At 43.9% G+C, this 11,321-nt stretch overlaps 1 protein-coding gene across 1 annotated transcript; it reads left to right on the top strand.

The window, feature by feature from the left end:
- Positions 1 to 954: 954 nt before the first annotated feature.
- On the top strand, positions 955 to 7,261 carry rnf214 (ring finger protein 214). Its single transcript, XM_088008596.1, has 6 exons — positions 955 to 1,299; positions 3,159 to 3,388; positions 3,457 to 3,590; positions 4,216 to 4,444; positions 4,930 to 5,139; positions 5,769 to 7,261. Exons 1-6 carry the CDS (start codon positions 1,179 to 1,181, stop codon positions 6,507 to 6,509), a joined length of 1,665 nt encoding a protein of 554 aa, XP_087864722.1. The 5' UTR covers positions 955 to 1,178; the 3' UTR covers positions 6,510 to 7,261.
- The last annotated feature ends 4,060 nt before the right edge of the window (positions 7,262 to 11,321 follow it).

Genomic DNA, 11,321 nt, shown 5'->3' with positions numbered 1-11,321 from the left:
AAAGACAAATGAGAAGCAAATTTAGAGTTATTGTTTTTCCAATTTTCTGATTATTTAAATCCAATGTTTTAACAGAAGAAGCATATGTTTTAAATTTGTTTCTTTTTAAATTATTGCATCATATAGTTCATTCAAAGAAAATGTTAACTGTTAAAGAGCACTATTTACAATTATGATAATATAATGTTCTTTCCAACTTTTCCTGTAAGAAGACTTTGCAATGTGACCAAATTATTACAGAATGAGAACAATGAATGTTCCCCAAATAAATGTTCAGTACTTTCTCCCTCACACTGATAAGAAGAGTGAAATCAGAATCAGCTTTATTCACCGCGTTGGTGAACAAAATCAAGGAATTTGATGTCCGTTCTACTTTGCGCTCAGTGTAACGATATTTAAAATATAAACATTTAAAAAGGATAAAAAATAAATCTTTTTGTTCATCTTGTAAATGTATATACACTGTGTTTTGTTGAAAGAGTTTGTGTCCAGGATGTGTGGGTTCCAAGTCCATGTTAAAGTTTAACCTCATCATTAATTTAACCCAAATGTTTCTACAGAGTTTGTGGTTGGACGGTCACATCATGAAGAAATGAATGAGGAATTGACAGACATGTCTGTCTAGTCAGGAAAAATGTACTGAGGAGGTCAGTGCCCTCCCTGGTTCTCAATGTAGAATAAATCTGATTAGCTGCAAAAAGGAAAGTTTTCTGGAAGTTAACAGTTTCTGGCTTTAAACACTGTTTTATATTTAACCTCATCCCATAATTTTAGTTTTTTTCATTTGGAATTTAATGATTCCTTTAGCTAGTACGGATAACAAACCGACCATATTCAAGATGTCTTAAAAATCTGCTCGTTATCAAATTTATTATGTGAACTTTTTTATTACTTGTGAATTAATTGTTATAGACGATCTTTGTTCCGTAACGTCCCAACGGTAAAGGTATTTCCGCCGGACCTTTTTAGGGAAGCACAAACATCCGTGTGTCCAACTGGCGGAAACTGTAAACTGCGTGTTGAAATAGTTAAACAAATCGGTTTTTGTTCTTCAAAAGCGTTTTTTTAAAACGAAGATAAATCCCTCTGAGACATCCACGAAGCGGATGGACCGGTAGCTTGGCGTGTTGTCGTCAACCGGAAGTCTTCACATTTGTTTTTGTAGTTCAGGTAGGAGCATGTATGCTAGCTGGGAAACAGCTGCTCCTGATGAAGAGGACGAGGAGCTGGAAAACCGGATCCAGGAGGAGGACCTGGATCTAGACTTGGACCTAGAGTTGGCTAAAATGACGGTTGAAGGTAAAATTTCGGTGTTCATGTCAGAATAATGTATTTGTAGTCCGGTTCTGGTTCTGTTTTATATCAAGAGTAGAAGAAGAAACTTCCAGGAAAACAAAACTTTAAGGCTGTTGTTGTTGAAATAGTCTCATTATGTCGTCAAACTGAACGTAAACAACACTTTTGCTATGTAGAATTAAATAGAGTTCGTTAAAACAACTTTGTCACGTTTTTTCCTGATTCTATTCAAATAATTTTATTTGTGTTAGAAAAGAAGCAGAATCTCTACTTTCCTTCGTTTTTATTGATACAATAAAGTTTCACTAATTGGAATCTTTTTCCAAAGTTGTACATAAACATCCCCATAAACTGGAAATGTAATAAAACTTGTATTTCTTATATATTTTGAACATTTATTTCTAGTAATATTTATGATTATATTACTAGAAATCACAGCTAAGAAAACCTCAAATTCAGTTTATCAGACCAATATATACAACATTCTTAATACAGATGCATGAACGTTATTGCCTCCAAATGTATGACTGTAGACTTGCAGGGTAATTGCTAGAGGTGCCGATCGATCGGCTATCGATCATAATCGGCCGATCTCCGTGAAAAAGTGTATGATCGGTGATGATCGCCGATCACGGTCTCTTGTTGCCGATCACCACCTGCATCTCATTTCCCAGCCTGCCTGTGCAGCTGGTCTCCTCTTTCCTTCACACTGTGCAAACGGCGCGCAGCAACAAATCCTAAGCGATGTGAACTATGACGCGTGTTGCGGCGGAAAATTACCTCGGGGTGAAGCAGGTCAAAATGCATCAACACGACGACTCTAATATGGCATAAAAACAAAGCCATACTTGACGGAGTTTGGCTACATCGAGGCTCACTGCAGTAAAAGACATATGGAGGATCAGATAGCAGGTAAAGCAGCGCACAGCTACAAACACTCACCAGGATTAGCATGACGGTCAGAAAACTAAACAAATAAACCACAAAATTATTTAAGTCTTCGAGCTGCGATGTCAGACGCTGGTTCTGCTCTCCTGTTGAACCGCTGCTACGCTACAGGTAGTAATATCTGACAGACGGAGCTTCGCTTCTGCTCCACCTGGTAGTGACTCTCACACCGAACCTGCTTAAAGCTGCAGCATCTAACTTAAAAAAATAAATTTTACATACGTATTAAAACTTTCGCTGTCCTAACATGAGACATATAATTTCTAAAAAAAAAATAATCGATCTCCTCCCTGTTCTGCATAATTACTCCGCTCAGTCAGAAACAGCCAATCAGAGCTAGCAGTAACCAGCTAGCCGCCATGCTAACAGGAAATTTTAATTCAGTAACTCTGGATTGTTTATTGTAATGGAACCTGTTTTTGCCTTTGAATGTTAAGTTTTATACTTGAATCTTTTGCCAATGTTGAGAGGTTTTATTTTGGCTCTTTGTATTATTTAGCCTCTTCAGAGCCTTCATATGTTATCAGTCTGTTAATATAGTATTATCAATAGCAGTACAATTTGAGCAATACCTGTTTTGTTTTTCTTGGAAAAAGTTATTAAAAACAAGTTTTTGTCTAAATTAAGGTGAATTCATGGTTCCTTTTTCCACATAATGTAACCGGTAGTGCTTATGATTAAAAAAATAATAATTATGTGATCGGTATCGATGATCGGCAGGAAAAAACCTGATCGGCACATCTCTAGTAATTGCAAAAGAAATTGTGCTTTATCGAAGGGTATGTAGTGGAAGGAAGAAAAAAGGCTGAACAGTAAAGTCAGATTAAAGCAAAATGTTTTGCTTTATCTGTAAATTAAACTCCTCCTGGTTTGACCGTCTGTCGTCTCCTAATGAACCGTCCGTCTCCTCCCAGACTTGATCTATAAGGTCCAGGCTGTGCAGACGGACAGCACCACGACGGACACCGGCGTCAACACGGAGCCAGACTGGGAGAGCCAGGTGGCTGCCGTGTTCCAGTTCGGCTCCCAGCTGAAGGAGCGCTACGAGAATCTGCAGAGGGAGCAGGAGGAGGAGAAGGAGCTGCAGGAGAGGCACAAAGTTCAGCTGAAGAAGAGGAGGGAGGAAGGCATCCGGCAGCACCAGGTGACCCAGACGGGCTTCGTCCCGCTGCTGCTGCTGTTCTGCCGGGTTCTGACAGTCTGTTGTTTCAGGCTCTGCTGGAGAAGCTGGAGTCGCTGCGGGTGAAGCTGCAGCTCAACAACTCCAAGGCCACCAGGAAAAACTTTGAGAGCAAGAAACGGGAGCTGCTGACGGAGAGGAACAGAGCGGAGGAGGAAAGGAACAGGTGAGGAGCCGTGTGAGGTCCCGTCTGCTTCCTCAAAGTTTCCTTCTGCAGGTGAAACTGTTTATAGACGGGATCCGGTCAGCGGCTGCAGAAAAGTCTGCGGCGCTTCCGATGATCAAGTCCAGCTCAAGTCTTTCCTAAAGAAGCACCGATCCACGTTTTTCACGACCGATATCTGAGGTTTATTATTGGTCTGTTTGGTCAGACATGAAAAAACAACTTCAGTCGGTTCAGTCAGGAGAATAATAGACGATATAAAATATATAATAAAGGAACTGAAACTGACAGAAACAAAGGTTAAATGCAATTAACCTTTCAAAGGCTCAGAAAGTGCAATTAGGCATATAAATATAATGTCAAATAAACAGTAAAGCATAGAATTAGATGGAATAGATTGGGAACATTTTTACTGATATCCAATCTAGAATGTTTTTCACGTTCTGCATGGATACAAAATATCAGATTAGTGCATCTTTAGTTTTTCCACAGATTTTCAAGTACATTTATGCCTGGACTTTGACTAGGCCATTCTAGCACTATGCTTTGATGTGAAGCTGCAGTTTGACCTAAAGCAACACGAAGCCTAACGGTGTAAACCATGTGACCCGACATGTCCCTCCGTTAGACTGGCGAAGGAGCTGGAGGAGAGCGACAGGAAGCTGTCGGCGCTGAGCGAGGAGCAGAGCGAGGAGCAGCGGCGCTGGGCGGAGGAGCTGGAGCATCTGAGGAGGGAGATGGAGCGGGTGAAGAAGGAGGCGGCCAAGGCCCAGCTGCAGGCCCTGCGGGACGAGATCGCCGCCGTGGAGAAGCAGAGAGACGGCTCCATGTCCCGCATCGAGGCCTGGCTCAAAGAGGTTCACATAACCTTTCAGAAACACTGAATCTGTCTTAAAGGGACAGTACACGCTAAAGTTTTCCAGCAACACTGTAAAAAGAAAAAAAAAAAAAAATTTTTACCAAGAATTCCTTGTTTAGTTTCTAGAGCAAATATTTTACTACACCTGAAATGAGACAAAACTAGATGGTAAGCAACTTTTTCAGAGATACGAGAACTTATTTTAGACCAATAATTCCTTAACATTCTCGTCCCACTGGCAGATTATTTCACCTATTTTTCAAATGTTACAGTGAAATAATCTGCCAGTGGAACTAGAACTTTTCATCAATATTAAGGAATTATTGACTTGGTTACTTTTTAAGTTAGTTTACTTGAAATGAGACAAATTTAATATATTTGTACTAGAAACTAAACAGAAATTCTTGGTTAGATTTTTTTTGTAGCGCAGAAACATTCAGACTTCCTAAATGTTTTTTTTTCATCCCTGCTTGTCTCCTGTAGGTGGCGCAGTACCTGAACACACTGCGGGTGGAGTTCCCTCAGCAGTACCATCATGACCGGGGGAAGTGGGAGAAGAAGGAGGGTCTGGTCCGGAAGAGCCAGGCGGAGCTGCAGAGCCGCTTCCAGGAGGTTCTGCAGCAGCTGCAGCAGGGCAGGGAGCTGGAGTCCCTCCCCAGGATCAACGTGCCGACGCTGCCGCACGTCCCCATGGTGAGACACGCCGGGGGCCTCCTGGGGCCCACCGGGTCCCGCCGGGGAGGATTAGGGTCACTGAAAAAAAAAACATTTCCAATTCTGGCATTATTCTCAGAATTATCACTTTTTTTAAGAATTCTTTTTTCTGAACTTTCTGACTTTTGATCTCAGAACATCAAAGTCAGAATCCTGAGAAAAATATCAGAATTTAGTTTTAGTTTTTTAGTGGCTCTAATCTTCTTTTGTTGTCTAATCAGTGATAAAAAGCAGGAAATTATTGATAAGTAGCCGCTTATCGCTGATAGGCAGATGTACAGCAGCAGGTCGTCATGGTAACAGTGAAAGACTAAATAAACCTAAAGAAAACCAAAAGGCAGAAGCTACAGAGAGAACAGCAAGGGGCCCAGCCCACAGCCCTGAGGGGCTCCATGCTTCAGCTCACGGTCCAATTCAGAAATACTTTATTGATTCTGAAGGGACAGTAAATGTTGTAACTCATTTAAACCGTCTGGAATTTCCCACACAGAATTTTTCCTGTAACTCCTGTGTGATCCGTCTCTGGCGCCCCCCGGTGAGGCACCCAGCGGCCTCCTGGGTCGCCGTCTCAGCTCCTCTGACTAACGCAGCGCTTCCTGTCTCCTCAGGCTGACCTCAGGTTCAGACAGGTGATGCAGGTGGTGACGCAGCCCCCGCCCGCCATGCCGCCGCCGCCCCCCCAGCACCCGCTCTACCAGCCCCCCGTCCCACAGTACTATCCCCCCCGCCACAGACACCCCCACCCGCGCCACCCCATGCACCGCGGCGCCTACCACACTCCACCTTACGTGTACTACGCCCATCCCCCTCCTCACCACCAGGCTCCGCCCCCTTTCCACACCCACCCCCCAGTGAGGGTGACGCCCCCTCCCAGCCTGTCCCCGTCCCCTCCGGTCCTGCCCTTGGGACCGTCCCCGCCCCCGGCCGCCGCCCCGGCCCCCGCCGCGCCCTCGGCCCCGGCGGAGAAGCTGGAGAAGGTTCTGGAGAAGCTGGGGGCCCGGTTCCCGCAGTGCGGCAAGCCGCAGCTGATGTCGCTGCTGCAGCAGGTGAAGAGTTCCCGTGGGACACTGGCCGGGATGTCGGTGGAGGACCTGATAGAGCAGGTCGGCTTCAAGCTGAGCCAGAGCGAGCGCTCGGCGCCGGGGCCCATAAGCCGGCCCGCCCCGGGGCCCATCCAGAGGCCCCCGGCCCCCACCGGGCCCCGCAAGCTCTGCCTCATGTGCCAGAACCACGTGGACCCGGAGAACCGGCACCCGCTCAGCTGCTCACACACCATCCACAGAGACTGCATCCAGATGTGGCTCCAGTCCAGCAAGAACAACTCCTGTCCCTTCTGTCCGGACCAGTAACGGACTGGACTGGACTGGACCGGACTGGACTGAACCGGACCGGACCAGACTGAACTAGACTGGACTGGACCGGACCAGACTGAACTGGACTGGACCGGACCGGACCAGACTGAACTGGACTGGACCGGACCAGACTGAACTGGACTGGACCGGACCAGACTAAACTGGACTGGACCGGACCGGACCAGACTAAACTGGACTGGACCGGACCAGACTAAACTGGACTGGACCGGACCAGACTGGACTGGACCGGACCAGACTAAACCGGACTGGACCGGACTGGACCGGACCGGACCGGACTGGACCGGACCGGACCAGACTAAACTGGACCGGACCAGACCGAACTGGACTGGACCGGACCGGACCGGACTGAACCGGACCGGACCAGACTGAACTGGACTGGACCGGACTGAACTGAACTGGACTGGACTGAACCGGACTGAACCGGACTGGACCGGACTGGACTGGACCGGACCGAACTGGACCGTACCGGACTGGACCGGACCGGACCAGACCGGACTGGACTGGACTGAACTAGACTGGACCGGACTTTACTGTACTGTACTGGACTGCTGCAGGACCCAGATCGGACCGCTTCCCGGTTCTGTTTCCTTGAAGCTTGATTTCATGATTCATGTTTTGCGTCTCAGTTCCGGTTCTTCTTTTGAACCCAGAAACCGTGAAAATCAGTGAAGTTATTGATGTTATTAGTTTGTTCAGAAACAATAAATGATCAACTTTAATAAGAAAAAGATCCATTCCTGTTGATTTGTGATCGGTTTTAAATGAGCTCAGATTCATTTAGATCAAACTTTTATTTTGACGTTTTGGGCGGGGCAGTGTTTTGTAAACGACTTTTTTTAGCGCCACATCATGTTATAATTTATTCCCTCACCCAAAACAAACCTGGAGTGTCGCCTTGATTCTGAGCAATGCTTTCATCTCCATGGCAACTGTTCAGTGGGAAAACAGCTGGTGGATCTAACCCTACCCCACTACTCAGCTCCTTCAGACTAGCCAGCAGCAATTAGCAAACAGCTGGTGGATCAGCTGAGCTCATTATAGGAGCTGCAGCTCAGAGCAACACTAGTAAAAACATTAAAGGGTTAATGGAGGAGCCATGTTTGTCTTCCTGAAGGCGGAGTCGGAGCTTCTTAAAAGGGACAGAGGTTTAGTTTCAAAGTGTTAAAGTCAGATTTCTTTTAAGTCATGTTTGATATTTAAAGCATCTTTATAACTGAAGGTGACATAGCTGCTTGATAACGTGATAAAATCCCACAAAATCCCATGATCCACCTCTAAAAGTCCTGATTTGAGTTCAGAGGAAGAAGAATCGCTGTATTTATTGGATTATTAAAGGTCAGTGTGAGGACTTGTCAGCATGCTGCCCCCTGCTGACCGGAACAGAAACAAACTCAGTGGCATCGAGTTTCATTAGGAACTTATTCATCCGTTTCCTTTTTAATTTGTTTAAAACATCTTAGTTTTGCTTCAGTTTCAGTTGAGCTTCCAGTTTCTGCTGTTAAAGATGGCCGCCGTGGGTTTAACACTCCTGCTCTGTGTGTGTGTGTGTGTGTGTGTGTGTGTGTGTGTGTTATGGATCGGCTCGTCTCCGGGGTGTTGCTGATGCTCTGCTGTGTCTCCTGTGGCAGCTCTAATGTCGGTGTGATTTACAGACCGCTGGACAAACAAGCATCATTACTGAAGCCTGTAAACGCGGCTCTGACTGACTGCTCCCAAAATGTGGAGTGGGGACCCTCAGGGGCCCTTACCAGGCTCCCGCCGGACCCCTCCGTGAAATGGGAGAGTTTTATTTGACTATTATTTCACTGTGGGGGAGAGCAAAGGGTTGAGTCTGGATCTGTGATCCAGGATGGAGTTAAAGGGAAGGTCTGCCATAAAGCACACCTGTAAAAACCAAACAGGCAGAGAAAGGAGAAGCGCCTCCTCTGATCGGTCACTTTGGGTAATTGAGCCCTCAGAGTCTCATTTCCTTACAGAGAAAAACCTTCTCAGGAGGAACAGAGTTATTTACTGCTGCATCTTTAAAACGGGTGAGAATCATTATTTGGAAAAGAAAAAACTGATTTTCTCATCAACTAAACTACTGACCACTGACAGACCCAAGGGTGGGCTAAAGGGGCCAAAAGCCCCCAGCCAACATTTGATAAACCTGTAAAATATCTGGTCTTTTAATTTATTTTTACTTCTTTCATTCCTTCTTCAAATAGACCAGAGGTCTGCAGCCATTTTGCTTTTGAGCTAAATAAATTTAGAGTCTGAAATGTCACATGGCCTTTCAGAAAGGAAAAAATACTTATTGTTTTTGTAGATTAAAATTTTATTCTATTATTAGATTTTAAATAGAGAAAAGACAAAAGTTTTAAATGAGTATGGATACATTTTCTTGATTTGTGGAAAAAATCAACAGGCTAATTTTTTCCAACCTGATAAGAAAAACAGAATCAAAAATATATTCCAGGCAATTTTAGTGGCATTCTACTTTGGAAGTTTCAAATTTAATCTATGTTACTTTATTATTTAAAATCTTTAGTTCGCAATTTTAGACAAAGTCATCAAGACCCGGCGTGGAACATCCAAAGAGCCACTTGTGGCTCTGGAGCCTCAGGTTGAAAACCTCTGACAGAACCCAAAGTATGAAGCAGATGTTAATGTTAACATCTACAGTTTATAAACTTGTTTAAACTTTTAAAAGAGGAGAGGAATCATTTCTGACGTTTTCCTGCAGCAGATTCTTCTATCAATAATCCACTTTCTGGTTTCTCCGGATGTTTCAGGAGGTGAAGAAATGCAGCTCGTTAAAGATCTGCGCTAAAAACATCCAGACTTTCAGGAAAGTCTGCAGAGAAATCGATGGTGAGTTTGAGAGTAAAGCTGTGTGACATTCAGCAGAACATCAGCAACGATCGGAGTCACAAACTGCCGTGAAACTGAGCCTGACTGGCAATTACAGCGACAGGAGGATTAAAACAAACCGGTTTACGGCAGCGTGTTCCGATCTGGGCAGTTCAGGAGAAAAACGCGTCAACAAGGAGCCGCTGCTGGTTTAAGACTTGATGGGCGGATAAACGACAAACTGCTGCTGCAGGTCGGATCAGTTCTACTGCGGGGCTGAAGCACAATGCTGCCCCCTGCTGGCCCTGCAGCGGAACTACAGGGAATACAGTTTTGTCCAAAAAATGACGTAGGCCATTATTTTATGAAAGTGACGATATTATACTTGGATGCTTCACCAAATGTAATGACAACATTAAAGGAATAATACAAAGACAGGTGTAGAATAAGAAAAATAATGCATTAAATTTTAATCTAACATATAATAAAATCATACCTAAATGTTTATGAGGGAATATTGATAAGAAATAAATCAAAGTTCAGCAGCATAAAAAAGCCTAAAAAAATTATATAATTAGAATATATATGAAAACTTGATAAACTTGTGTTGTAATTTCATTTACTCTTCGTGCAAAATTGAGCAAATTGTTAAATATTCAAAAACAACAAAATAAAAAAAACATTTTCTACGAGGTGACAATTAATATCATTTTATGGATAAAGACTGAAAATAATGTGAACTATTCCTATGATTTGAATTCTTCCAGTTTGGAAACGCAGCTGTTGTCCCAAAATGAAGCCGAGCTTTACATCCTGATTCAGTTCAGGTTCTGCTGAGGAAGAACCCAGCGGACCAGAACCAGCAGACAAGGCGACCCAAACATCACTGACTGTGACGTAAACAACGTTAAACAGAGATGTTAGTTTTCACCTCAACAATCTCCCCAAACTCTGCAACTTGTGCATCTTTTTCTACCAAACTTTTTCTTTCCACTCAACTTTCCATTGATATGTTTGGACATTCTTCAGCAATGCCTTTTGGTGACTTTCCTCTTTGTGTATCATTTTTCTCCTGCAGGCCCAGATCATCATACTGACACCTCCATGCCTGACTGTAACTAAATGTTCTTCTGAAATGGTTCGTTTGGGTTTAGGTGATTGGAGGTTCACTTGTCTAGTCCACAAAATATTTACAAGAAAATCTCAAAGTTCATCGAGATGATTGTGTTCTAGTTATTTATTCATTTATAAGTTTCACAGTTTTAAGCTAAATATTTAACTTACAAATTAAATACTTAGTTCAGAGATAAATATTTAGCCTGCTAGCTAAATAAGAAGTTTGGAGGTAAATATTTAGTTAGCAAGTTAAATATTTATCTTTAAACTAAATATTTAATTTGTAAGTTAAATATTTGCTTGCTAATTTAGTTTGAAGCTAAATATTTAGCCGTGATGATCGGTTTCCCTTTGGACTCTTGGAACAGGAACAAAACGCGACAATCTGTCCTGACCAAAATGTAAATGTAGTTTGATCTGAATATTAACTGTGTGTGTGTGTGTGTGTGTGGGTGGGTGTGTGTCTCTCGCTGGAAGATGAATGGTGTTTATCAGTGCGGCTCTTTGACCAGGGCGTCGTCCAATTACCTTTTTTCTTAAAGGTTGGATTTATTAGCAACAGTCATCGCGTCGTTACATCAATTAATGCCGTTGACGGGTCACCGCCCCCCCCCCCCCACCTCTCTGATACCCCTCTGTTACCCCTCTGCCCCCCCCACACCTCTCTGCCCCCCACCCTTCAGAAACAGAGGATCTCTCTCTCTCTCCCTCTCTCTCTCTCGTTGGCATTAAAGCCTGTCATATCCCAGCATGCCGCGGGGCCCCCGGCCACAGCCCAGCGGTGTCAATTAAATTTGATTGACTGAGTAAAAGAAGCACACAAATAAGCCGAAACAACAG

The sequence above is a fragment of the Poecilia mexicana genome, unplaced genomic scaffold, assembly GCF_051168715.1.
Source record: "Poecilia mexicana isolate PSO_F unplaced genomic scaffold, ASM5116871v1 scaffold_9, whole genome shotgun sequence".
NCBI classification, from domain to species: domain Eukaryota; kingdom Metazoa; phylum Chordata; class Actinopteri; order Cyprinodontiformes; family Poeciliidae; genus Poecilia; species Poecilia mexicana.
This window is presented reverse-complemented; position numbering and strand designations above follow the sequence as displayed.

What these genes read in the sequence shown, in the direction of transcription:
- rnf214 (XM_088008596.1), top strand. Translation starts at nt 1,179, where the DNA reads ATGTATGCTAGCTGGGAAACAGCTGCTCCTGATGAAGAGGACGAGGAG. An exon ending in GCGGAGGAGGAAAGGAACAG is followed by an intron (nt 3,591 to 4,215) that starts GTGAGGAGCCGT and finishes TCCCTCCGTTAG; the next exon opens with ACTGGCGAAGGAGCTGGAGG. An exon ending in TCGAGGCCTGGCTCAAAGAG is followed by an intron (nt 4,445 to 4,929) that starts GTTCACATAACC and finishes TGTCTCCTGTAG; the next exon opens with GTGGCGCAGTACCTGAACAC.